The 27,974-nt window shown below is 46.4% G+C and overlaps 1 protein-coding gene across 1 annotated transcript in view; it reads left to right on the top strand.

The window, feature by feature from the left end:
- Positions 1-27,974, top strand: part of fer1l4 (fer-1 like family member 4) — a 261,986-nt gene that overhangs the window by 70,820 nt on the left and 163,192 nt on the right. Inside the window, exons 20-22 of the mRNA XM_080204539.1 lie at positions 10,396-10,483; positions 10,826-10,942; positions 21,362-21,514. Coding sequence (XP_080060665.1) covers positions 10,396-10,483; positions 10,826-10,942; positions 21,362-21,514 — 358 coding nt within the window. The remainder of the gene's footprint in view (positions 1-10,395; positions 10,484-10,825; positions 10,943-21,361; positions 21,515-27,974) is intronic.

The raw sequence follows: 27,974 nt of genomic DNA, 5'->3' as shown, positions 1-27,974 counted from the left end.
GCAAATGTGAGGTTATCCACTTTGGAAGAAATAATAGTAAAATGGAATATTATTTAAATAGTGAAAAATGACAACATGCTACTGTGCAGAGGGACTTGGGGGTCCTTGTGCACGAATCACAAAAACTCCAGTCTGCAGGTGCAGCAGGTGATCAAGAAGGTGAATGGGATGCTGGCCTTTATAGCGAGGGGGATGGAGTATAAAAGCAGGGAGGTCTTGCTGCAACTGTACAGGGTACTGGTGAGGCCGCAGCTGGAGTACTGTGTGCAGTTTTGGTCACTGCATTTGCGGAAGGATATATTGGCCTTGGAGGGAGTACAGAGAAGGTTCACTCGGCTGATACCGGAGATGAGGGGTCACCTTATGAGGAGAGATTGAGTAGACTGGGTCTGTACTCATTAAAGTTTAGAAGGCTGAGGGGCGATCTTATAGAGACATAAGATAGTGAAGGGGCTATATAGGATAGAGGTAAAAAGATTCTTTCCACTTAGAAAGGATAGCAGAACTAGAGGGCAAAGCCTCAAAATAAGGGGGGTCAGTTCAGAACAGAGTTGAGGAGAAACTTCTTCTCTCAGAGGGTAGTGAATCTCTGGAATTCTCTGCCCATTGAAGCAATGGAGGCTACCTCATTAAATATGTTTAAGTCACAGGTAGATAGATACCTGATCAATAAGGGTTATGGGGAGCAAGCGGGTAAGTGGAACCGATCCACTTCAGATCAGCCATGATCTTATTGAATGGCGGGGCAGGCTCAAGGGGCTAGATGGCCTACTCCTGCTCCTACTTCTTATGCTCTTAAGTTCTTATCACTGAAACAACTATATGACGTCCAAAGATGTGCGGGTTGGGTTGATTGGCCATGCTAAAATTGCCCCTTAGTGTGTCCAGAAATGCTTAGGTTAGAGGGATTAGTGGGTAAAATATGTAGGAATATGGGGGTAGGGCCTGGGTGGGATCGTCGTCGGTGAAGACTCGATGGGCCGAAGGGCCTCTTTCTGCACTGTAGGGTTCTATGATTTCTATGATTCTATGTTTCTATGACATCAAGTTCCATCCCACCATCAGACTCACCGCGGACTATTCTCCGGAATCAGTTGCATTCTTGGACACATGCATCTCCATTAAGGACGGTCACCTCAGCACCTCACTGTACTGCAAGCCAAGGATAACCTCACAATGCTCCATTTCTCCAGCTTCCATCCTAAACACATTCAAGAAGCCATCCCCTGCGGACAAGCCCTCCGTATACGCAGGATCTGCTCAGATGAGGAGGATCGCAACAGACTCCTCCAGACGCTGAAAGATGCCCTCATGAGAACAGGATATGGCGCTCGACTCATCAATCTACAGTTCTGACGCGCCACAGTGAAAAACCGCACTGACCTCCTGAGAAGACAAACACGGGACACAGTGGACAGAGTACCCTTCGTCGTCCATTACTTTCCTGGAGCGGAGAAGCTACAACATCTTCTCCGGAGTCTTCAACATGTCATTGATGAAGATGAATATCTCTCCAGGGCCATCCCCACTTCTTGCCTTCAAACAACTGCACAACCTCAAACAGACCATTGTTCACAGCAAACTACCCAGCCTTCAGGAGAACAGTGACCACAACACCACACAACCCTGCCACAGCAACCTCTGCAAGACATGCCGGATCATTGACTCAGATGTCATCACCTCACGTGAGAACACCATCCACCAGGTACATGGTACATACTCTTGCAACTTGGCCAACATTGTCTACCTGATACGCTGCAGGAAAGGATGTCCCGAGGCACAGTACGTTGGAGAGACCATGCAGACGCTACGACAACGGATGAATGAACATCGCTCGACAATCACCAGGCAATCACCTTCTGTTGGTGAATACTTCAGCGGTCACGGGCATTCGGCTTCTGATCTTCGGGTAAATGTTCCACAAGGCAGCCTTCACGACTGACAGCGCAGAGTCACTGAGTAGAAACTGAGAGCCAAATTCCGCACACATGAGGACGGCCTCAACTGGGGTCTTGGGTTCATGTCACACTATTTGTAACCCCCATGACTTGCCTGGGCTTGCAAAATCTCACTTACTGTCCTGTCTGGAGACAATACACATTCCTTTAACCTATGCATAATGCTATCTCCACTCACATTGTCTGCACCTTTTAAGACTTGATTAGGTGTAAAGATTCACATTCTAATCAGTATTCTGTAAACTGTGTGTGCCTTTATATGCCCTGTTTGTGATCAGAACTTCCCACTCACCTGACGGAGGAACAGCGTTCCAAAAGCTAGTGGCGTTTCCTACCAAATAAACCTGTTCAACTTTAACCTGGTGTTGTGAGACTTCTTACTGTATTTACCCCAGTCCAACGCAGGCATATCCAGATTTAGGCATAGAAAGCAGACAGTAGCAGTGAAAAGGTCCTTTTTTAACAGGAGGCCTGTGTCAAGCAGTGTTCCACAAGGATCAGTGCTGGGGCCTCTGTTTGTAATATATATATAAATCATTTGGAGGAAAATGTAGGTGGTCTGATTAGTCAATTTGCAGATGATACAAAAATTGGGGGCAGTAAAAAGTCTCTCAACACCAGGTTAAAGTCCAACAGGTTTATTTGGAATCATGAGCTTTTGGAGCGCTGCTCCTTCCTCAGGTGTGTCAAAAACTGGGGGAGTAGCAGATAGTGAGGATTGTCAGCACAGACTTGATGGGCCAAAGGGCCTGTTACTGTGCTATACTGCTTTTGTTCTTTGTTCTAAAGAGACTTTGCTCAGTTCCTGTCCATTTGCTGGGAAACACATCAAGAAGTCTCACAACATCAGGTTAAAGTCCAACCAGTTTATTTGATAGTAATCCCACAAGCTTTCGGAAATGCTGTCCCTGCTTCAGGTGTGTGGAAGGTTCTGATCAGAGAAGGGCATATAAAATCGGACTGTTCCTGGGTGCCTGGAACTCGCTGGGCGAGGTAGTGGAAGTAGGTACGATTGTGACTCAAGGGTCATCTGGACAAATCTATGAAAAGGATGGGAATAGAGGGATATGGTCCTTGGAACAGTGTTCCTGAAAGCTTGTGGGATTACTATCAAATAAACTGGTTGGACTTTAACCTGGTGTTGTGAGATTCTTCCTGTGTTTACCCCAGTCCAACGCCGGCATCTCTACATCATTTGGTGGGATCCAGGTTGTCAAGCATTAACGTGGTTCTGATCAAACACCTAAACTTATTTTTCGCAATTATCTTAAAAGTTTCTAGTTTCCTCTCTCCAGGAAGTTAAAGTTAATAATAATGAACATTTAATGAAAAGATCAAGATTCATATCTTTCTAGCTCTACGGAACATTGCTCTCAGTCCATCTGCTGTCAAAACCTTAATCCATATGATCTCAAGGATTGGTTTCCAGAATGTTCTATTTGTTGGCCTTTCTACCTCTACTCTTGCACATACAAATAATAATAAAGAATAAATAAAATTACAGCACAGGAACAGGCCCTTTGGCCTTCCAAACCTGCACCAACCATGCTGCCTGTATGAACTAAAACCCCCTACCTTCCCAGGGACCATATCCCTCTATTCCCATCCTATTCATAGATTTGTCCAGATGATCCTTGAGTCACAATTGTACCTGCTTCCACTACCTCACCTGGCAGCGATTTTCAAGCACCCATCAACCTCTGTGTAAAGTAACTTGCCTCGTACATCTCCTTTAAACCTTGCCCCTCACACCTTAAACCTGTGACCTCTAGTAATTGACTCTTCCACCCTGGGAAAAAGCTTCTGACTATCCACTCTTAATATCAGAATACGAGAGGTTTGTCAAAAATGGAGGCAATTCACATGTCAGACTCTAAAAATTCATATATAACAGGCATCGCCCAAATTCTTACTAAATGTGACCGGTTGTCTGTCTCTGACTGCATTGATGTCAATTGATAACCCTAATCCTAACCCTAATTCTCACCTTTTGGAAACTCTCTACAACATAAACAAGTGATTTGTTCATTTATCACATCTCACCTTCCATTCCTCCAAATCTGGGCTTTACTCAATCCAGCAGCCTGTCTCCAATGCTCTTTGAAACTCTCCCAAAAAATTATTTAATCTTTCTCATTTTCTTCCTTCTTTCAAAAATCTCTTGTGAACCATTCCCTCAAGCTATGCTTTTAGCTATCTAAGCTATCCTACATTTTCTTTCACCTCCTGGTTTTCCACTGTAAAGGTCTACAAGATATTCTTTTGAATTGGAGCAAGTGTTATTAGTACAGTGAGACTGTGTTCTGAGTCAGAATGATGAACACAGTAAGAAGCCTCACAACACCAGGTTTAAGTCCACTACATCTACATCATGAGAATGGTGAGTCAGATCCAATCCACTGACTTGGATCTCGTTGTACCTTCACCCACCCCCACCCCAACATTAAAGTTTTTCAGTGTTTCTGACCATTTATTTTTGTATTTTCACAGTATACAGGAGGTTTGAGTTAGTGCAGGATAATTGTGAACTCCATGTAACATCCTGAATGGTGTTTGAAGATTATTTTGGGAGGTTATTATCTCCATTATCTCCATTACAAGGGAGGAAGTGTTAGGTTTTTTAGGGAACATTAAAACTGACAAATCCCCAGGGCCTGATGGCATCTATCCTAGACTGCTCAGGGAGACAAGAGGTGAAATTGCTGGGCCTCTGATGGAAATCTTTGTCTCTTCATTGGACATAGGTGAAGTCCCAGAGGATTGAGGATAGCGAATGTGGTACCGTTATTTAAGAAGGGTAGCAAGGATAACCCGGGTAATTATAGGCCGGTGTGACTGATGTCCGTGGTAGGGAAGTCGTTGGAGAAGATTCTTGGAGATAGGATGTATGCACATTTAGAATGGAACAATCACATTAGTGATAGACAGCATGGTTTTGTAAGAGGGAGGTCGTGCCTTACAAATTTGGTGGAGTTTTTTGAGGAGGTGACAAAAACGGTTGACAAAGGAAGGGCCGTGGATGTCGTCTATATGGATTTCAGTAAGGCGTTTGACAAAGTCCCTCATGGCAGGCTGGTGCAGAAGGTTAAGCCTCTTGGGATACAAGGAGAGGAGGCTAGATGGGTAGAGAACTGGCTTGGCCACAGGAGACAGAGGGTATCAGTCGAAGGGTCTTTTTCTGGCTGGAGGTCTGTGACCAGTGGTGTTCCGCAGGGCTCTGTACTGGGACCTCTGCTATTTGTGATATATATAAATGATTTGGAAAAAGGTGTAACTGGTGTGATCAGTAAGTTTGCGAACGACATGAAGATGGCTGGACTTGCTGATAGTGATGAACATTGTCGGAGAATACAGCAGGATATAGATAGGCTGGAAAATTGGGCAGAGAAATGGCAGATGGAATTTAATCCAGATAAATGCAAAGTGATGCATTTTGGTAGGACTAATGTAGGGGGGAGTTATACAATAAATGGCAGAACCATCAAGAGTATAGACGCACAGAGGGACCTAGTGTGCAAGTCCACAAATCCTTGAAGGTGGCAGCACAGGTGGAGAAGGTGGTGAAGAAGGCATATGGCATGCCTGCCTTTATAGGACGGGATAGAGAGTATAAAAACTGGAGTCTGATGTTGCAGCTGTATAGAACGTTGGTTAGGCCACATTTGGAATACTGCATCCAGTTCTGGTCGCCACACTACCAGAAGGACATGGAGGCTTTGGAGAGAGTGTAGAGAAGGTTTACCAGGATGTTGCCTGGTATGGAGGGTCTTAGCTGTAAGGAGAGATTGGGTAAACTGGGGTTGTTCTTCCTGGAAAGCCGGAGAATGAGGGGAGACCTAATAGAGGTGTACAAAATTATGAAGGATATAGATAGGGTGAACAGTGGGAAGCTTTTTCCCAGGTCGGAGATGACGATCATGAGGGGTCACAGGCTCAGGGTGAGAGGGACGAGGTTTAATTCAGATATCAGAGGGAAGTATTTTACACAGAGGGTGGTGGAGGCAGACACGCTGGGATTGTTTAAGAATTACCTGGATAGTCACATGAACAGACTGGGAATGGAGGGATACAAACAAATGGTCTAGTTGGACCAATGAGTGGCGCAGGCTTGGAGGGCTGAAGGGCCTGTTTCCTGTGCTGTACTGTTCTTTGTTCTTTAGTTGAGCAGATAATCTGTATTAAATGGATTAACAGGAGGGTGTTGCTGAGGGGAGGAAGGGTGAGAGGAAGGAGGGGGGAGTGGGGAGGAAGGAGGGGGGGACCCAAAGGCCCCTGAATCTGCACAACAGGTTTGAGATTCTTGCTCCCAGTGTGGACAAGAATGAGGGCTGCAAGGTTGACGAGCAAACTGCCCACGGTACAGTGGTGGAGGGAGAGGTCAAAGAGAAAGAAGAAGAGAAGAATGTAGTGGTAATTGGGGATAGTGTAGTTCGGGGCATAGACACTGTCCTTTTGTGACAAGGATTAAGAATAGCGAAGGGTGTGTTGTCTGCCTGGTGCTCGGGTCCAGGATGTCTTATCTGGGCTGCAGAGGAACCTGGAGTGGGAGGGTGAGAATCTGGTCGTTGTGGTACATGTGGGTGCCAACGACATAGGCAAAATGGGAACTAAGGATCTGCAGAGGGAGTATGAAAAGCTGGGAACCAAATTAAGAAGCAGAACCGACAAGGTGGTTATCTCTGGATTACTACCTGAACCGCGTGCAAACTGGCACAGGATAAATAGGATTAAGGAGATGATTGGGTGGCTCAGGGATTGGTGTGGGAGGAATGGGTTTGAATTTATGGGACATTGGCACCAGTATTGGGGCAGATGGGACCTGTTCAGATGGGATGGTCTTCATCTGAACTGTGCCGGGACCAGAGACCTGGCGAATCGTATAACTAGGACTGTAGATAGGGCTTTAAGCTAATTAGAGGGGGGGGAGGGTGCAAGAGTGGGGGAAATTACAAAATCTAAAGTAAAAGAGAGGGTACGGGTGCGGGAAAATGTTGAGGATGTCCCAATAATAAAGGAGTAGGGGGCATGACAGAGGTTAGTAGCGTTAGGTCCAGATAAAGGCTGGGATAAAGACACTTCACCTGAATGCACGAAGCATTCAGAACAAAGTGAATGAGCTAATGGCGCAGATCAGCACAAATGGATATGATCTAGTGGCCATTACGGAAACGTGGTTGCAGGGTGACAGGGACTGGGAGCTGAATGTCCAGGGGTATCAAGTGTTTAGGAAGGATAGACGGGAGGAAAAAGGGGGTGGGGTAGCTCTGTTAATTAAGGATAATATCAGGGCAGTAGTAAGGGAAGAAATAGGCTCCAAAGAGCAAAACGTGGAATTGTTGTGGGTGGAGATAAGGAATAGTAAGGGGAGGAAGACACTGGTGGGTGTGGTCTATAAGCCCCCAAATAACAACTTTGAGGTGGGGCAGGCTATAAACAAACAAATAAATGATGTTTGCAGAAACGGAACGGCAATAATTATGGGGGATTTTATTCTGCATATTGATTGGATGACCCAAGTCGGATGCGGTGGGCTTGAGGAAGTGTTCTTGGAATGCTGTCGGGACAGTTTCCTTGAACAGTGTGTGACGGAACCTACGAGGGAGCGAGCTATCTTAGATCTGGTGTTGTGTAACGAGGCAGGTAGAATTAGGGATCTTCTTGTGAGGGATCCTCTTGGGACGAGTGATCATAGTATGGTTGAATTTTTGATGCAGATGGAGGATGAGAAAGTAGGGTCCCGAACCTGTGTCCTCTGTTTGAACAGAGGGGAGTACGATAGGATGAGAGGGGAATTGGCAAATGTAGATTGGTTAGTAGGACGGCTGAGGAACAGTGGAGGATTTTTAAGAAGATGTTTTTCGGTACTCAACAGAAATATATTTTGATGGTAAAGAAGGACTGTAGGAGAAGGGATAACCAGCTGTGGCTATCTAAGGAAATAAAGGAGAATATTAAATTAAAAGCTGATGCGTTCAGAGTGGCTAAAAATAGTGGGCGATTAGAAGATTGGGAAAAATTTAAAAATCAACAAAGAATGGTTAAGAAGGTGATAAAGAAAGGAAAGATAGACTATGAAGCTAAACTAACACTAAATATAAAAAGGACAGTAAAAGTTTTTACAAATATGTAAAGAAGAGGAGGCTGGCTAGAGTGAATGTTGGACCCTTAGAGGATGAGAGGGGGGACTTAGCGGTGGGAGATGAGGAAATGGCTGAGGCTTTAAATAAGTTTTTTTGCCTTGGTCTTCATGGAGGAGGACACGAATAGTTTGCCGGATCTTAAAGATAGAAGGATGGTAGGAGTTGAGGGCCTGAGTGCAATTACTGTCACTAGAGAGGTAGTGCTTGATAGACTAATGGGACTGAAGGTGGACAAGTCCCCAGGACCGGATGGAATGCATTGCAGGGTTGGCGGTTGGTGACTAGTGGAGTGCCACAGGGATCGGTGCTGGGGCCTCAACTCCTGGCAGAGGTGATAGTGGATGCCTTAGTAATTATTTATCAAAATTCGCTGGATTCTGGGGAAGTGCCGGAAGATTGGAAAATGGCTAATGGTATGCCGCTGTTTAAAAAAGGTAGCAGACAAAAGGCAGGGAATTATAGGCCGGTTAGTTTTACGTCTGTAGTTGGAAAAATGCTAGAATCTGTCATCAAAGAAAAAATAGCGAGGCACCTGGAATAGAATGGTATGATCGAGCAGACGCAGCACGGATTTGTTAAGGGGAAGTCGTGTTTGACAAATTTATTGGATTTCTATGAGGATGTGACTAGTGCGGTAGACAGAGGGGTACCAGTGGATGTGGTGTTTTTAGATTTCCAAAAGGCGTTTCATAAGGTGCCTCAAAAGGTTGCTACAGAAGGTTAGGGTGCACGGAGTTGGGGGTAAGGTGTTAGCATAGATAGAGGATTGGCTGTCTAATAGGAAGCAGAGAGCTGGTATCAATGGGTGCTATTCTGGTTGGCGGTTGGTGACTAGTGGAGTGCCGCAGGGATCGGTGCTGGGGCCTCAACTCTTTACCATTTATATAGATGATCTGGAGGAGGGGGCTGAGTGTAGGGTGACAAAATTTGCTGATGACACAAAGATGAGTGGAAAAGCAAATTGCGTGGAGGGTGTGGAAAGTCTGCAGAGAGATCTGGATAGGCTGAGCGAGTGGGTGAGGACCTGGCAGGTGGAGTATAATGTTAGCAAGTGTGAGGTTATCCACTTTGGCAGAAATAATAGTAGGAGGGATTATTATTTAAAAGGCGAAAAGCTGCAGCATGCTACGGTGCAGAGGGACCTGGGGGTACTTGTGCATGAGTCGCAAAAACCCAGTCCGCAGGTGCAGCAGGTGATCAAGAAGGCGAATGGGATGCTGGCCTTTATAGCGAGGGGGATAGAATATAAAAGTAGGGAGGTCTTGCTGCGACTGTACAGGGTACTGGTGAGGCCACAGCTGGAGTACTGTGTGTAGTTTTGGTCGCAGCACTTGCGGAAGGATATATTGGCCTTGGAGGTAGTGCAGAGGAGGTTCACTAGGTTGATACTGGAGATGAGAGGGTTGGACTATGAAGAGAGACTGAATAGACTGGGTCTGTACTCGTTGGAGTTTAGAAGGATGAGGGGAGAATCTTACAGAGATGTATGAGATAATGAAGGGGATGGATAGGGTGGAGGTAGAGAGATTCTTCCTGCTTAGAAAGAATAGCAGGACTAGAGGGCACAGCCTCAAGTTAAGAGGGGTGCAGTTTAGATCAGAGTTGAGGAGGAACTTCTTCAAAGGGTGGTGAATCTCTGGAATTCTCTGCCTGTTGAAGTGGTGGAGGCTACCTCGCTGAATATATTTAAGTCACGGGTAGATAGGTTTTTGACAGACAGGGGAATTAAGGGTTATGGGGAGAAAGCAGGAAAGTGGAACTAATCCACTTCAGATCAGCCATGATCTTATTGAATGGCGGGGCAGGCTCGAAGGGCTAGATGGCCTACTCCTGCTCCTATTTCTTATGTTCTTATGTTCTTATTAATGTATAAAAGTAGAGAGAATTTGCTGAAACTGGTTGCTACAGTAAAAGATGTCAATTCTTCGAGCAGTGTCACCTGTATGTACATTTTTATCAGTTAGAACATAGAACGTAGAACCCTGCAGTGCAGAAAGAGGCCCTTTGGCCCATCAAGTCTACACCAAACAGAATCCCACCCAGGCCCTCCCCCCATATCCCCACATATTACACCCACTTATCCCTCTAATTTTAATTATCCTCTAATTATGGAGTACGTCACTGGCTGGGCCAGCATTTTCCTAATTGCCCTTGAACTGAGTGACTCACTAGTAAGTTGCATCATAAAAGAGTCATAAGGAATTTAAGTTTAACAGTCTGCAGCTTCTAATTCTTAGCTGGGAGACTTTATATTGTTCATTAAATGATGGTTAAATTGTTTGTTTTCTTGGGCCTAGGCAATACCACATCTACGCTGAAAAGAAAACCACAAGCAGACCCAACAATTTGGATAGATGTCGAATTAAATCCTTAAAGCATAATATTGTGAGTGAATACTAACTATTTCAAGAAAGTCATTGTTTATTCCTGACTGGTTTGTTCAGCTGGGAGCAGGGTTTCTCTCTTTACCTTCCCGTCATGAGCCTCACTACCTCAGGATTCTAAGACAGGATAGACTGTCGGTGAACTCCCCACTGGGCTATTGTTGGTGTGCAGTTTGCTTGGGGTTTGTCTGCTTTGGTTGGCCAATGCCAGTATAGAAAGGCAATGCAGTCTCTATTTCTGCTATGATCAGGTTCAATTGAATTAATTTACCCACTTAGGTTTTATTATATTAAAGATATTCTCGTTTTGAAACAACTAATGTTTGTGACATATATTTTCCAGATTATTTATGCAAAACAGGCGCTACGAATTATGAAAACGTTGAACAAGAAAAATATCAAGGAACAGCTGAGTGAATCACACAAAATACTGGAGAAAATTAAAAAGAGAGTGCATGAGGTGAGGCTGTTTACACCATTAAGGGAACAATAGGACCTGTCTCTGGTTTCTAACTGAGTCTTTGGCACCTTGTCCAGATATCTGTAAACTGGAAATCAATCTGTGAGTTCTCTCTGGTAGTGTGATAGTTAATGCTAATACAGGAAGTATCTCACTCTCAGGCTAGAATTCTCCCATTCCGCCTGTCACTGGAATAGAACATAGAACACTACAGCACAAACAGGCCCTTCGGCCCACAAGTTGTGCCGATCACACCTATACCTACCAAGCCATAGAACTATCTGTAACTCCCAATCCCATTAGATCCCATATACTCATCCAGAAGTCTTTTAAAAGACCCCAGCGAGTTCGCCTCTACCACCGCCAATGGCAGCCGATTCCACTCACTCACCACCCTCTGAGTGAAAAACTTACCCCTAACATCTCCTCTGTACTTGCTTCCCAGCACCTTAAACCTGTGTCCTCTCGTAGCGACCATTTCAGTCCTGGGAAATAGCCTCCGAGAATCCACCCTATCTATTCCTCTCAACATTTTATAAACCTCTCAACCTTCGTCTCTCCAGGGAGAAGAGACCTAGCTCCCTCAACCTATCTTCATAAAGCATGCCTCCCAATCCAGGCAACATCCTTGTAAATCTCCTTTGCATCCTCTCAATAGCTTCCACATCCTTCCTGTAGTGAGGCGACCAGAACTGCGAACAGTACTCCAAGTGGGGGTCTGACAAGGGTCTTATAAAGTTGCAGCATTACCTCCCGATTCCTAAACTCAATCCCTTGATAATGAAGGCCAGTACACCATACGCCTTCTTGACCACATCCTCCACCTGCGAGGCCGATTTAAGAGTCCTATGGACCTGGACCCAAAGATCCTTCTGCTCTTCAACACAGCTAAGAGTCCTACCCTTGATATTGTACTCTTGCATCCCATTGGTCCTGCCAAAATGGGCCACTACACATTTATCCGTGTTGAACTCCATCTGCCACTTCTCCGCCTAGTCTTGCATCCTATCTATGTCACGCTGCAACTTCTGACATCCCTCCAGACCATCCACAACACCACCAACCTTCGTATCGTTGGCGAACTTACTAACCCATCCCTCCAATTCCTCATCCGGCTCATTTATGAAAACGACAAACTGCAAGGTCCGAGAACAGATCCCTGGGGCACTCCACTGGTGACTGACCTCCATGCAGAAAAAGACCCATCCACAACCACTCTCTGCCTTCTGCAGGCAAGCCAGTACTGGATCCACAAGGCCAAAGCCCCTTGGATCCCATGCCCCCTTACCTTCTCAAGAAGTCTTGCATGAGGGACCTTATCAAATGCCTTGCTGAAGCCCATGTAAACCGTGTCCACCGCTCTTCCTTCGTCAATGTGTTCAGTCACATTTTCAAAGAACTCAGCTAGGCTCGTAAGGCACGACCTGCCCTTGACAAAGCCGTGCTTTCTGATCATACTAAACTTCTCAATTGTGTAAAGAGGACTGTAGACAGGGCTTTAAACTAATTAGGGCGGGGGGAGGGTGCTGCGAGGGTAGGTGACATTACGACGCCTAAAGTTAAGGAGAGGGTACAGGTAAGGGTGGAGGCCGAGGATGTCCCAATAATAAAGGGAGTAGGGGGCGTGAGTATGAATAGGGTCCAGGGGAAGGCTGGGATGAAGGCACTTTATCTGAATGCGCGAAGCATTCGGAATAAAGTGGATGAGCTGGTGGCGCAGATCGACACAAATGGATATGATCTGGTGGCCATTACAGAGACGTGGCTGCAAGGTGACAGGGACTGGGAGCTGAATGTCCAGGGGTATCAAGTCTTTAGGAAGGATAGGTGGGAGGAAAGGGGGGGGGCGTAGCTCTGCTGATTAAGGATAGCATCAGGGTGGTAGCAAGGGATGATATTGGAGACAAAGAGCAGAAAGTGGAATCGTTGTGGGTGGAGATTAGGAACAGCAAAGGGAGGAAGACGCTGTTGGGTGTCGTCTATAGGCCCCCGAATAATGATCTGGAGGTGGGGCGGGCTGTTAACGCGCAAATAAGTGCAGCGTGCAGGAATGGGACGGCCGTAGTTATGGGGGATTTCAATCTGCATATTGATTGGTCGACCCATGTTGGACGCGGTGGGCTCGAGGAGGAGTTCTTGGAATGCTGCCGGGATAATTTCCTTGAACAGTGTGTGTTGGAGCCAACGAGGGAGCGAGCTGTCTTGGATCTGGTGTTATGTAATGAGGCGGGTAGAATCAGGGACCTTGTGGTGAAGGATCCTCTTGGGGAGAGCGATCATTGTATGGTGGAGTTTCTGATGCAGATGGAGGAGGAGAAAGTGGGTTCCCGGACACGCATCCTTTGTTTGAACAGAGGGGAGTACGGTAGGATGAGAGAAGAATTGGCGAATGTGGACTGGGGGAGCGCGTTGGAAGGTAGGTCTGCTGAGGAGCAGTGGAGGATTTTTAAGGAGATCTTTCTTGGTGCTCAGCAGAAATTTATTCCGATGGTCAAAAAGGACCGTAGGAGGAGAGGTAATCAGCCGTGGATAACGAAGGAGGTGAAGGAAAGTGTTAAATTAAAAGCGGAGGCATTTAGAGTAGCTAAGAGTAGTGGGCGAGAAGAGGATTGGGAGAGGTTTAAATGTCAACAAAGATTGACAAAGAAATTAATAAAGAAGAGTAGGATAAACTGTGAAGCTGGGCTAGCGCTTAATATAAAAAAGGATAGCAAGAGTTTTTATAAGCATATAAAAAGGAAGAGGCTGGCTAGGGTGAACGTTGGACCCTTAGAGGATGAGAAGGGGGACTTAGTGGTAGGGGATGGGGAAATGGCTGAGGTCTTGAATAACTTTTTTGTTTCTGTCTTCACGGAGGAGGATGTGAATAATTTGCCGGGTGTTAGAGATGGAAAGGTGGTAGGACTGGAGGGTCTCGATGACATTACTGTTACTAGAGAGGTGGTGCTCGACAGACTGGAGGGGCTGATTGTGGACAAGTCCCCAGGACCGGATGGAATGCATTCGAGGGTTCTGAAAGAAATGGCGGAGGTGATAGTGGATGCCTTGGTGGTTATTTTCCAGACATCGCTGGATTCTGGGGAAGTGCCGGAAGATTGGAAAGCGGCTAATGTTACGCCGTTGTTTAAGAAGGGTGCCAGGCAAAAGGCAGGGAATTATAGGCCGGTTAGTTTAACGTCTGTTGTAGGTAAAATGTTAGAATCCGTCATCAAGGAGGAAATAGCAAGGCATCTTGAGGGGAATTGCTTGATAGAGCAGACACAGCACGGTTTCGTTAAGGGGAAGTCGTGTCTGACAAATTTATTGGAGTTCAATGAGGATGTGTCTAGGGCGGTGGATAGAGGAGAGCCGGTGGATGTGGTCTTTCTGGATTTTCAGAAGGCGTTTGACAAGGTACCTCACAAGAGGTTATTGCAGAAGGTCAGGGGACATGGAGTTGGGAGTAGGGTGTTAGCGTGGATAGAGGACTGGTTGTCAAATAGGAGGCAGAGAGTGGGGGTCAATGGGTGCTATTCGGATTGGCAGTTGGTGACCAGTGGAGTGCCTCAGGGGTCGGTGCTGGGGCCTCAGCTATTTACCATTTATATAGATGATCTGGAGGAGGGAACCGAGTGTATGGTGTCGAAATTTGCTGATGACACCAAGATTGGTGGAAAGGCAAATTGTGCGGAGGGTGTGGAGAGTCTGCAGAAGGATCTAGATAGGCTGGGCGAATGGGCCAGGAACTGGCAAATGGAATTTAATGTTGGCAAGTGCGAGGTGGTCCACTGTGGTAGGAATAATGGTAGGAAGGACTATTACTTACGGGGCGAAAAACTGCAGCAGGCGACGGTGCAGAGGGACCTCGGGGTCCTTGTGCATGAGTCGCAAAAACCCAGCCTGCAGGTGCAGCAGGTGGTCAGGAAGGCGAATGGGATGCTGGCCTTCATAGCGAGGGGGATTGAATATAAAAGTAGGGAGGTCTTGCTGTGGCTGTATAGGGCATTGGTGAGGCCGCAGCTGGAGTACTGTGTGCAGTTTTGGTCGCCGCATTTACGCAAGGATATTTTGGCCTTGGAGGGAGTGCAGAGGAGGTTTACTAGGCTGATGCCAGAGTTGAGAGGGTTGAGCTGTGAGGAGAACATAGAACATTACAGCGCAGAACAGGCCCTTCGGCCCACGATGTTGCGCCGACCAGTTAAAAAACAATGACCCGCTAACCTAAACCAATCCCTTTTCGTCCATAAACCTATCCACGGATCTCTTAAACGCCCCCAAACTAGGCGCATTTACAACTGCAGCAGGCAGGGCATTCCAATCCCTCACCACCCTCTGGGTAAAGAACCTACCCCTGACATCCGTCCTATAACTACCCCCCCTTAATTTAAAGCCATGCCCCCTCGTGCTAGCTTTCTCCATCCGAGGAAAAAGGCTATCACTATCCACCCTATCTAAACCTCTAATCATCTTATATGTTTCAATAAGATCCCCTCTTAGCCGCCTTCTTTGTAGCGAAAGCAACCCCAAATCCCTCAGTCTCTCCTCATAGGACCTCCCCTCCATACCAGGCAACATCCTGGTAAACCTCCTCTGCACCCTCTCCAAAGCCTCCACATCCTTCCTATAATGTGGGGACCAGAACTGCACACAGTACTCCAAGTGCGGCCGCACCAGAGTTGTGTACAGTTGCAACATGACGCTGCGACTCCTAAATTCAATCCCCCTACCAGTAAATGCCAAGACACCGTATGCCTTCTTAACAACCTCATCTACTTGATTCCCAACTTTCAGGGATCTATGTACACATACACCTAGATCCCTCTGTTCATCCACACTATTCAAAGTCCTCCCGTTAGCCCTATACTCGACACATCTGTTATTCCTACCAAAGTGAATTACCTCACACTTCTCCACATTAAACTCCATCCGCCACCTCTCGGCCCAGCTCTGCAACCTGTCTAAGTCTCCCTGCAAACTATGACACCCTTCCTGACAATCTACCACACCTCTGACTTTGGTGTCATCAGCAAATTTACTAATCCACCCAACTATACCCTCATCCAGATCATTAATAAAAACTACAAACAGCAGTGGCCCCAAAACAGATCCCTGAGGCACACCACTCGTAACCGAACTCCATGACGAATATTTACCATCAACCACCACCCTCTGTCTCCTATCTGCTAGCCAATTTCTGATCCAATTTCCTAGACTACCCTCAATCCCATACATCTGCATTTTCTGCAGAAGCCTACCATGGTGAACCTTATCAAACGCCTTACTAAAATCCATATATACGACGTCAACTGCCTTACCCCCATCCACCTCTTTGGTCACTTTCTCAAAGAACTCAATAAGGTTAGTAAGGCACGACCTACCCGCTACAAAACCATGCTGACTATCTCCAATCAATTCATTACTCTCCAAATAACTATAAATCCTATCCCTAATAATTTTTTCTAAAACCTTGCCCACAACAGAAGTGAGACTCACCGGTCTATAATTCCCGGGGAAGTCTCTGTTCCCCTTCTTAAACAATGGGACAACATTCGCTATCCTCCAATCTTCCGGTACTATACCAGAGACCAACGACGACCTGAAGATCAGAGCCAGAGGCTCTGCAATCACCTCTCTTGCTGAGAGGCTGAATAAACTAGGCTTGTACTCGTTAAAGTTTAGAAGAATGAGGGGAGATCTCATTGAGACGTATAAGATGATGAATGGGATGGATAGGATAGAGGTGGAGAGACTGTTCCCGCTCAGAAAGGACAGTAGGACTAGGGGGCACAGCCTCAAGATAAAGGGGTTAGAACGGAGTTGAGGAAGAACTTCTTCACTCAAAGGGTGGTGAATCTCTGGAATTCTCTGCCTGTTGAAGTGGTGGAGGCTGCCTCGCTAAATATTTTTAAGACGCGGGTTGATGGGTTTTTGATAAGAGAGGGGATTAAGGGTTATGGGGAGAGGATGGGAATGTGGAACTGAGCTGCGACAGATCAGCCATGATCTTATTGAATGGCGGGGCAGGCTTGAAGGGCCAGATGGCCTACTCCTGCTCCTATTTCTTATGTTCTTATGTTCTAAATGCTTATAAGTCTTGTCCCTCAGAATCCTCTCCATCAACTTACCAACGACTGAGGTCTGACTCACCGGTCGGTAATTTCCCGGGCTATCCCTGTTCCCTTTCTTGAAAATAGGAACCACATCCGCAATCCTCCAATCCTCCGGAACCTCTCCTGTGTCCATCGATGATGCAAAGATCATCGCCGGGGTCTGCAATCACTTCCCTCATCTCCCACAGTAACCTGGGGTACGTCCCATCCGGTCCCGGCAACTTATCTATCTTGATCGAATTTAAAAGTTCCTCCACATCCTCTTTCTTAACATCCACATACTCAATCTTTTCAGACTGCCGCAAACCAGTAGTACAACCTCCCGGATCACTTTACACTGTAAATACCGAAGCAAAGTACTCATTAAGTACCTCTGCCATTTCTTCCGCTTCCACACAGACTTTTCCCCCTTCACCTTTTATAGGTCCTATCCCTTCACTTCTCATCCTTTTACTCTTCACGTATTTGTAGAACGCCTTGGGATTCTCCTTAATCTTACCCGCCAAGGCCTCCTCATAACCCCTCCTGGCTCTCTGAATTTCCTTTTTAAGCTCCTTTCTACAATCCTTACACTCCTCTAGATCCTTAACATCTCCTAGCTCTCTGAATCTTTTATACACCTTTCTTTTCTTCCTGACTAGGTTCACCACAACCTTCGTGCACCTCGGTTCCCACGAGCTACCAAAACCTCGTCTCATCAAAACATTGTCGTGCAGAGCTCCAGTCAAACATTCCTTGAAAATCCGCCACCTTCCTTCAGATTGTGAAACCCCATTGGTGGTCGGGCAGGAATTTCCAGCTTTTAGGCCAGTGTGGCCAGAGAATTCCACCCTATGTAACCTTCTTTGTGGAAGGTGTTCATTAGAATCCCCTGTAGCAGTAGGACATGCGTGGGACAAAGCATACCGTTCATAGAGAAGGAAACGAGAGAGTACAGAATGTAGCGTTACAGTCATAGCTAGGGTGCAGAGAAAGAACATCTTAATGCAAGGTAGGTCCATTCAAAAGTCTGACGGCAGCAGGGAAGAAACTGTTCTTTAGTCAGTTGGTATGTGACCTTAGACTTTTGTACCTTTTTCCCAATGGAAAAAAGTGGAAGAGAGAATGTCCGGGGTGCATGGGGTCCTTAATTATGCTGGCTGCTTTGCTGTGGCAGTGGGAAGTGTAGACAAGGTCAATGGATGAGAGGCTGGTTTGTGTGATGGATTGGGCTACATTCAAGACCTTTTGTAGTTCCTTGCGGACTTGAGCTGAGCAGGAGCCCATACCAAGCTGTGATACAACCAGAAAGAATGCTTTCTATGGGGCATCTGTAAAAGTTGGTGAGAGTTGTAGCTGACATGCCAAATTTCCTTTGTCTTCTGAGAAAGTAGAGGCATTGGTGGGCTTTATTAACTATAGTGTCAGCATGTCAGGACCAGGATGGGTTGTTGGTGATCTGGGCACCTAAAAACTTGAAGCTCTTGACCCTTTCTACTTTGTTCCCCGTTGATGTAGACAGGGGCATGTTCTCCTTTACGCTTCCTGAAGTCAATGACAATCTCCTCCATTTTGTTGACATTGAGGGAGAGATTATTGTCGTCACACCAGTTCACCAGATTCCCTATCTCATTCCTGTACTCTGTCTCATCATTGTTTGAGATCTGACCCACTATGGTGGTGTCATCAGCAAACCTGAAAATTGAATTGGAGGGGAATTTGGCCGCATAGTCACAGATGTATAAGGAGTATAGTAGCGGGCTGAGAACATAGCCTTGTGGGGCACCGGTGTTGAGGATGATTGTGGAGGAGGTGTTGTTACCTATCCTGACTGATTGTGGCCTGTGAATTTGAAAGTTTAGGAGGGAGGAGCCGAGGCCCAGGCCACGGGGTTTGGAGATGAGTTTTGTGGGAATAATAGTGTTGAAGGCTAAGCTGTGGTCAATAAATAGGAGTCTGATATAGGTGTCCTTGTTATCTAGGTGTTCCAGAGTTGAGTACGGGGCCAGGGAGATGGCGACTGCTGTGGACCTGTTGCGGCAGTAGGCAAACTGTAATGAATCCAGGTAGTAGGGGAGGCTGGAATTGATTCGTGCCATGACTAATCTTTTGAAGCACTTCATAATGATGGATGTCGGAGCCACTGGCTGATTAAGGCACGCTGCTTGGTTTTTCTGAGGTACCAGGATGTTGGCTGCCTTCTTGAAGCAGATAGGGACCTCAGATTGTGTAGAGAAAGTTGAAGATGTCTGTGAATATTCCCAGAGAAGTCACGTGATACCAGATTATAGTCCAACAACCTTAATGAAATCACAAGCTTTCAGAGCACTGCTGCTTCGCTTCCACTTCACCTGAGGAAGGGCAGCGCTCAGAAAGCTCGTGATTTCAAACCTGAATTAGCTCACTTCTCAGACAAGAGGTGAAACAGAGCATCATTAGGACAGAAGTTACCCACCATAAACAAATAAGAATTTAAGAACTTGGAGCAGGAGTAGGCCATCTAGCCCCTCGAGCCTGCCCCGCCATTCAAATCATGGCTGATCTGAAGTGGATCAGTTCCACTTACCCCATAACCCTTAATTCCCTTATTGATCAGAAATCTATCTACCCGTGACTTAAACATATTCAACGAGGTAGCCTCCACCACTTCAATGGGCAGAGAATTCCAGAGGTTCACTACCTCAACTCTGTTCTAAACTGACCCCCCTTATTTTGAGGCTGTGCCCTCTAGTTCAGGTTTCCTTTCTAAGTGGAAAGAATCTCTCTACCTCTACCCTATCTAGCCGCTTCATTATCTTATATGTCTCTATAAGATCCCCCCTCAACCTTCTAAACTCCAACGAGTACAGGCCCAATCTGCTCAATCTCTCCTCATAAGCTAACCTCCGGTATCAGCCTGGTGAACCTTCTCTGTACTCCCTCCAAGGCCAGTATATCCTTTCACAAATAAGGGGACCAAAACTGCACACAGTACTCCAGCTGCAGCCTCACCAGTACCCTGTACAGTCGCAGCAAGACCTCCCTGCTTTTATATTCTATCCCCCTCGCTATAAAGGCCAGCATTCCATTCGCCTTCTTGATCACCTGCTGCACCTGCAGACTGGGTTTTTGCAATTCATGCACAAGGACCCCCAGGTCCCTCTGCACAGTAGCATGTTGGGAAAGGCAGAAAGATTCTTGAAATATAAGTTTAAAGGATCAGAAAAGAATGGGGGAAACTAATAAACTGATTGATCATTCAGAGATCTAGCACAAGTGCAGTGGGATGAATGGTCTCCTGTGTTATATGATTGTAAATTCCCTGCTAACTGTGATGCTAAAGAAAATTCCTGGCAGCATGTAATCTAGAATGTTCCTCACAATCACTTACGATTCGGAGTGATCTAGAACATTCCTGATGGCACTGAATCCCAAATTTCCCTTCAGTCTGTAGTCTATAACATCACTGACAGTTTATGATCTAGAAAATTGTTTACAATGTGTGACCTAGAGCACTTCTGATGGTTTAGAACATAGAACATAGAACACTACAGCACAAACAGGCCCTTCGGCCCACAAGTTGCGCCGATCACATCAACACCTACCAATCCATAGACCTATCTATAACCCCCAATCCCATTAAATCCCATATACTCATCCAGAAGTCTTTTAAAAGACCCCAGCGAGTTTGCCTCCACCACCACTGACGGCAGCCGATTCCATTCACTCAACACCCTCTGAGTGAAAAACTTACCCCTAACATCACTTCTGTACTTGCTTCCCTGCACCTTAAACCTGTGTCCTCTCGTAGCTACCATTTCAGCCCTGGGAAATATCCTCTGAGAATCCACCCTATCTATTCCTCTCAACATTTTATAAACCTCTATCAGGTTGCCTTTCAACCTTCGTCTCTCCAGGGAAAAGAGTCCCAGCTCCCTCAACCTATCTTCGTAAGGCATGCCTCCCAGTCCAGGCAACATCCTTGTAAATCTCCTCTGTACCCTTTCAATAGCTTCTACGTCCTTCCTGTAGTGAGGCGACCAGAACTGCGCACAGTACTCCAAGTGGGGCCTGACAAGGGTCTTATAAAGTTGCAGCATTACCTCCCGACTCCTAAACTCAATCCCTGTGATCAGGAATATTCCTGACAATGTGTGGTCTACAACAGTGAAAAAATTACTGGTAGTGTATATCCTGGAACATTCTTGGCAGTATTACATTCCTGATGATGTGTATTTTAGATCATTCCTGATGTCAGAGTTTGTGTCAGACCTGAGACTGGGCTTCCTGAATCACCAGTCACAGAGATTATTCCCCAGTGGCCAGAATCCTCCTGGAATATTCTATATTTATTTCTGTTGTTTCTCCTCAGCCACAAACACCACTCCCAGATGTCTTTATCTGGATGCTAAGCAACGGGAGGCGTGTAGCATTTGCTCGAATACCTTCACGTCATATTCTTTACTCAGTGGCAGAGGAAGAGAAGGGAAAAGATTGTGGGAAAATTCAGTCCGTCATCATGAAGGTAAGCAGCGAACAATATTATTCATCATCACCTCCTCATTCAGTCCTGTGGCAATGTGCTTGACACTTAGGAAATGTTATAAGTGTTTTGCAAAGCTATTCCAACAGATTGACTCATTTTCAAAGTATTACTTTTGCACAGATAATGAATTAATTTATTAGATTACGTCAACAATGGAGCGTAGAAAAATGAGGGGAGATTTGATAGAGGTGTTTAAAATTATGATGGGTAAAGATAGAGTGAATGCAAGCAGGCTTTTTCCACTGAGGTTAGGGGAGAAAAAACTAGAGGACATGGGTTAAGGGTGAAGGGGGAAAAGTTTAAAGGGAATATTGGGGTGGGGGGCTTCTTCACACAGAGAGTGGTGGGAGTGTGGAATGAGCTGCCAGATGAAGTGGTGAAAGCGGGCTCCCTTTAAAATTTAATAAAAACTTGGACAGGTACATGGATGAGAGGGGTGTGGAGGGATATGGTCCAGGTGCAATCAGTGGGACTAGGCAGAAAAATGATTTGGCACAGCCAAGAAGGGCGGAAAGGCCTGTTTCTGAGCTGTAATGTTCTATGGTTCTATGAATAACCTCGAACTAACTGAAATGGAAAATCTGCGATTGTGTTTGGGATTGGAAAATACTGAATCATAGAATCACACAACCACTGAATTGTTACAGTGCAGAAGGAGGCCATTCAGCCCATCATGTCTGCACTGGCTCTCCGAATGAGCATCATGATTTAGTGCCATACCTTGTCTTTTCCCTCTACCCCTGTACATTATGTTCCTTTATTCAATAAATGTTCAGCACTATTTATGACTCATCAGATACTGAAGCAGTCTGTGTCCAAATGCAGTAAGATCTGGACAATATCCAGCCTCGACAAGCGGCAAGTAACATTTGAACCACAAGTGCCAGGCAATGATCATCTCCAACAAGATAACCATCTCCCCTTGACATTCAATGGCATTACTATCGCTGAATCCCTCCCCCACTATCAAAATCCTGGAGGTTACCATTGAACAGAAACTGAACTGGACCCAGCCATATAAATACCGTGGCCTCAGAGCAGATCAGAGACTGGGAATTCTGCAATGAGTAAATCAACTTCTGACTCCCCAAAGCCTATCCACCATTTTGATCTACAAGAAGTTTGACACCATCCAGGATAAAGCAGCCCTCATGGCTGGCACCTTCAACATTCACTCCCTCCTAAAGCAACACACAGCGAAAGAACATAGAACACTACAGCACAAACAGGCCCTTGTTTGCGCTGATCATATCCCTACCTACCAGGCCTATCTATAACCCTCAATCTCATTAATTCCCATGTACTCATCCAGAAGTCTCTTAAAAGACCCCAGCGAGTTCGCCTCCACCACCACCGACGGCAGCCGATTCCACTCACCCACCACCCTCTGAATGAAAAACTTACTCCTGACATCTCCTCTGTACCTACTCCCCAGCACCTTAAACCTGTGTCCTCTCGTAGCAACCATTTCAGCCCTGGGAAATAGCCTCTGAGAATCCACCCTATCTATACCTCTCAACATCTTATAAACCTTATCAGGTCGCCTTTCATCCTTTGTCTCTCCAGGGAGAAAACACCGAGCTCCCTCAACCTATCTTCATAAGGCATGTCACCCAATCCAGGCAACAGCCTTAGAAATCTCCTCTGCACCCTTTCAATAGCTTCCACATCCTTCTTGTAGTGAGGTGACCAGAACGGTGCACAGCACTCCAAGTGGGGTCTGACAAGGGTCTTATAAAGCTGCAGCATTATCTCCTGACTCCTAAACTCATTCCCTTGATTAATGAAGGCTAGTACACCATACGCCTTCCTGATTACCTCCTCCACCTGCGAGGCCGATTTAAGAGTCCTATGGACCCGGACCCCAAGGTCCTTCTGACCCTCTACACTAAGAGTCCTACCCTTGATATTGTACTCCTTCATCCCTTTGGTCCTGCCAAAATGGACCACTACACATTTATCTGCGTTGAAGACCATCTGCCACTTCTCTGCCCAGTCTTGCATCCTATCTATGTCACACTGCAACTTCTGACATCCCTCCAGACCATCTACAACACCACCAACCTTCGTGTCGTCAGCAAACTTACTAACCCATCCCTCCACTTCCTCATCCAGGTCATTTATGAAAATGACAAACAGCAAGGGCCCTAGAACAGATCCTTGGGGCACTCCACTGGTGACCGACCTCCATGCAGAAAAAGACCCATCCACAACCACTCTCTGCCTTCTGCAGGCAAGCCAGTTCTGGATCCACAAGGCCAAACCCCTTGGATCCCATGCCCTCTCACCTTCTCAAGAAGTCTTGCATGAGGGACCTTATCAAACGCCTTGCTGAAGTCCATATAAACCACTTCCACTGCTCTTCCTTCGTCAATGTGTTTAGTCACATTTTCAAAGAACTCAACTAGGCTCGTAAGGCACGACCTGCCCTTGACAAAGCTGTGCTGACTACTTTTGATCATACTAAACTTCTCTAAACGTTCATAAATCCTGTCCCTCAGTATCCTCTCCATCAACTTACCAACCACTGAGGTCAGACTCACCGGTCGGTAATTTCCCAGGCTATCCCTGTTCCCTGTCTTGAATATAGGAATCACATCCGCAATCCTCCAATCCTCTGGAACCTCTCCCGTCTCCATCAGCGATGCAAAGATCATCGCCAAAGGCTCTGCAATCTCTTCCCTCACCTCCCACAGTAACCTGGGATACATCCCATCCGGTCCCGGCGACTTATCTATGTTGATAGAATTTAAAAATTCCAACACATCCTCTTTCTTAACATCCACACACTCAATCTTTTCAGTCTGCCACAAACCTGTAGTACAACCTCCCAGATCACTTTCCACCGTGAATACTGAGGCAAAGTACTCATTAAGCACCTCTGCCATTTCTTCCGGTTCCACACAGACTTTTCCCCCTTCACCTTTTATAGGTCCTATCCCTTCTCTTCTCATCCTTTTACTCTTCATGTATTTGTAGAACGCCTTGGGATTCTCCTTAATCATACCCGCCAAGGCCTCCTCATAACCCCTTCTGGCTCTCCTAATTTCCTTTTTAAGCTCCTTCCTACAACCTGTATACTCCTCTAGATCCTTAGCATCTCCTAGCTCTCTGAACCTTCTGTACGCCTTTCTTTTCTTTCTGACGAGGTTCATTACAACCTTCGTGCACACGTTTCCTGTAACCTACCAAAACCTCCCTGTCTCATTGGAATGTTGTCGTGCAGAGCTCCAGACAAGCATTCCTTGAAAATCCGCCACCTTCCTTCGTACTTTTCCCCAAGAATACCTCCTTCCTATTTACACCTCTAATTTCCTGCCTTATGGCTTCATATTTCCCCTTACTCCAGATAAACACTTTCCTAGCCTGCCTGATCCTATCTCTTTCCAATGCTATCGTGAAGGAGATAGAATTATAAGAACATAAGAACATAAGAAATAGGAGCAGGAGTAGGCCATCTAGCCCTTCGAGCCTGCCCCGCCATTCAATAAGATCAAGGCTGATCTGTCGCTGCTAAGTTCCACTTTCCCGCTTTCTCCCCATAACCTTTAATCCCCTCTCTTATCAAAAACCCATCAACCCGTGTCTTAAAAATATTTAGCGAGGTAGCCTCCACCACTTCAATGGGCAGAGAATTCCAGAGATTCACCACCCTTTGAGTGAAGAAGTTCTTCCTCAACTCTGTTCTAAACCGCCCCCCTTTTATCTTGAGGCTGTGCCCCCTAGTCCTACTGTCTTTTTTGAGCGGGAAGAGTCTCTCCACCTCTATCCTATCCATCCCATTCATCATCTTATACGTCTCAATGAGATCTCCCCTCATTCTTCTAAACTCTAACGAGTACAAGCCCAGTTTATTCAGCCTCTCCTCATAGCTCAACCCCCTCAACTCCGGTATCAGCCTAGTAAACCTCCTCTGCACTCCCTCCAAGGCCAAAACATCTTTGCGCAGGTGCGGCGCCCAAAACTGCACACAGTACTCCAGCTGCGGCCTCACCAATGCCCTATACAGCTGCAGCAAGACCTCCCTACTTTTATATTCAATCCCCCTCGCTATGAAGGCCAGCATCCCATTCGCCTTCCTGACCACCTGCTGCACCTGCAAGCTGGGTTTTTGCGACTCATGCACAAGGACCCCGAGGTCCCTCTGCACCGTCGCCTGCTGTTATGATCGCTCTCCCACTGAGAGTCTGACACCTGTCCAGGTTCATTAGCCAGTACCAGATCAAGTACAGCCTCTTCTCTCGTAGGCTTATCCACATACTGTGTCAGGAAACCCTCCTGAACACACCTAACAAACTCCTCCCCATCCAAACCCCTTACCCTAGGGATATTCCAATCAATGTTTGGGAAATTAAAGTCTCCCATCACGACAACTCTGTTATTACTACATCTCTCCAGGATCTGTTTCCCTATCTGCACCTCAACTTCCCTGTTACTATTGGGCGGCCTATAGAAAACACCCAGCAAAGTTATCGACCCTTTGCTGTTCCTAACTTACACTCACAGAGACTCCGTAGACAATCCCTCCACGGCAAACACCTTCTCTACAGCCGTGACACTATCCCTCATCAACAGTGCCATTCCCCCCCCTCTTTTGCCTCCCTCCCTGTCCTTCCTGAAACATCTGAATCCTGGCACCTGAAGTACCCAATCCTGTCCCTGAGACATCCAAGTCTCTGTAATGGCCACCACATCACATTCCCAAGCAGCAATCCACGCTCTATTCTCATCCACTTTATTCACTACACTCCTGGCGTTAAAATAGACACACCTCAGACCTTTGGTCTGAGCGCTCCCGTTCTCCATCACCCATCCATCCTCCCTCTTACACTGTCTCCAATCCTTCTCTGCTTGCGAGCTAACCTCCTCACTCTCAGTCACCTCATCTCGATTCCCTCCCCTTATCTGTAAGATACACTGAAGCAACTCACTAAGGTTCCTTCAACAGCACCTTTCAAATCTATAAATTCTACCACCTAGAAGGGCAAGGGCAGAAGATGCATAGCAACACCATGACCTGGAGGTTCTCGTCCAGGCAACTCACCATCCTGACTTGGAAATATATCATCGTTCCTTCACTGTCGCTGAGTTAGGATCCTGGAACCCCGTCCCTAATAACGCTGTGGGTTTACTTACCCTCAAGGACTATAGTGATTCAAGGAGGCGCGTTAGCACTACCTTCTGAAGGCCAGTTAGGAGTGGGAGATAAATGCTCGTACTGCCAGCAATACCCACATCCTGTGAATGAATGAAAGAAATTTGAAAAGCTGGAACATAGGTATAGTGTCATAAAAGTTTACAGGTAGCAGGTACCCCGTTGAATACAATAGCAGCTTCCTGAGACACTGTAATGTGTTCAATATTTGAAATTGCTATCAGAAGATGAGGTTCAGGGAGTTGGGTAGTCGGCTAAAAAGCAGGGCCTCTAAGGTAGCAATCTCTGGACTACTCCCAGTGCCAAGTGCTAGTGAGGCTAGAAACAGGGAGATTGTACAACTGAATGCGTGGCTAAAGGACTGGTGCAGGAGGGAAGGTTTCAAACTTGTAGATCACTGGGTAGTCTTCAAGAGAGGATGGCACCTATACAAGAAGGACGGGTTGCACCTAAACTGGAAGGGCATGAATATCCTGGCTGGGAGTTTTGCTAGTGTGGTTCGGCGGGGTTTAAACTAATGTGGCAGGGCGGGTGGGGATCAAAACAATAGGTCAATAAGCATAGAGACTGGGGACGAGCTTGGGGCCAGGACAAGGCTATCTAAGAGGAAGAGCGTTCTGGGGGAGGATGACCTCAGTGGGCCTGGAAGTCTGAAGTGCATCTGCTTCAATGCAAGGAGAGTAGCGGGCAAGACAGACGAACTTAGAGCCTTAATGCTTGTGCGAAACTTGGGCGGTTTAGAACGGAGTTGAGGAGGAACTTCTTCACTCAAAGGGTGGTGAATCTCTGGAATTCTCTGCCCGTTGAGGTGGTGGAGGCTGCCTCGCTAAATATTTTTAAGACGCGGGTTGATAGGTTTTTGATAGGCAAGGGGATTAGGGGTTATGGGGAGAGGGCGGGAATGTGGAACTGAGTCACGACAGATCAGCCATGATCTTATTGAATGGCGGGGCAGGCTCGAAGGGCCAGATGGCCTACTCCTGCTCCTATTTCTTATGTTCTTATGTGGTTGCAGTGACGGAGACTTGGTTAAAAGAAGGACAGGACTGGCAGCTGAATATTCCAAGGTATAAGTGTTTTAGGCAAGACAGAGGAGGGGTTAGAAGAAGTGGGGGAGTAGCAATACTGGTTAGGGAGCATATTACAGCAGTTCAGAGGGTGGACAATTTAGAAGGGTCATGTAATGAGTCACTGTGGGTGGAGCTCAGAAATAGGAAGGGTGCAGTCACTATGCTGGGGGTATACTACAGGCCTCCCAACAGCCCACGGGAAGTGGAGAAACAG

The sequence above is a fragment of the Carcharhinus amblyrhynchos genome, chromosome 16 (genome assembly GCF_965287045.1).
Source record: "Carcharhinus amblyrhynchos chromosome 16, sCarAmb.v2.hapA, whole genome shotgun sequence".
In the NCBI taxonomy this organism is placed as follows: domain Eukaryota; kingdom Metazoa; phylum Chordata; class Chondrichthyes; order Carcharhiniformes; family Carcharhinidae; genus Carcharhinus; species Carcharhinus amblyrhynchos.
Note: the sequence above shows the minus strand (reverse complement) of the source record. Positions and strands in the feature narration are given on the sequence as shown.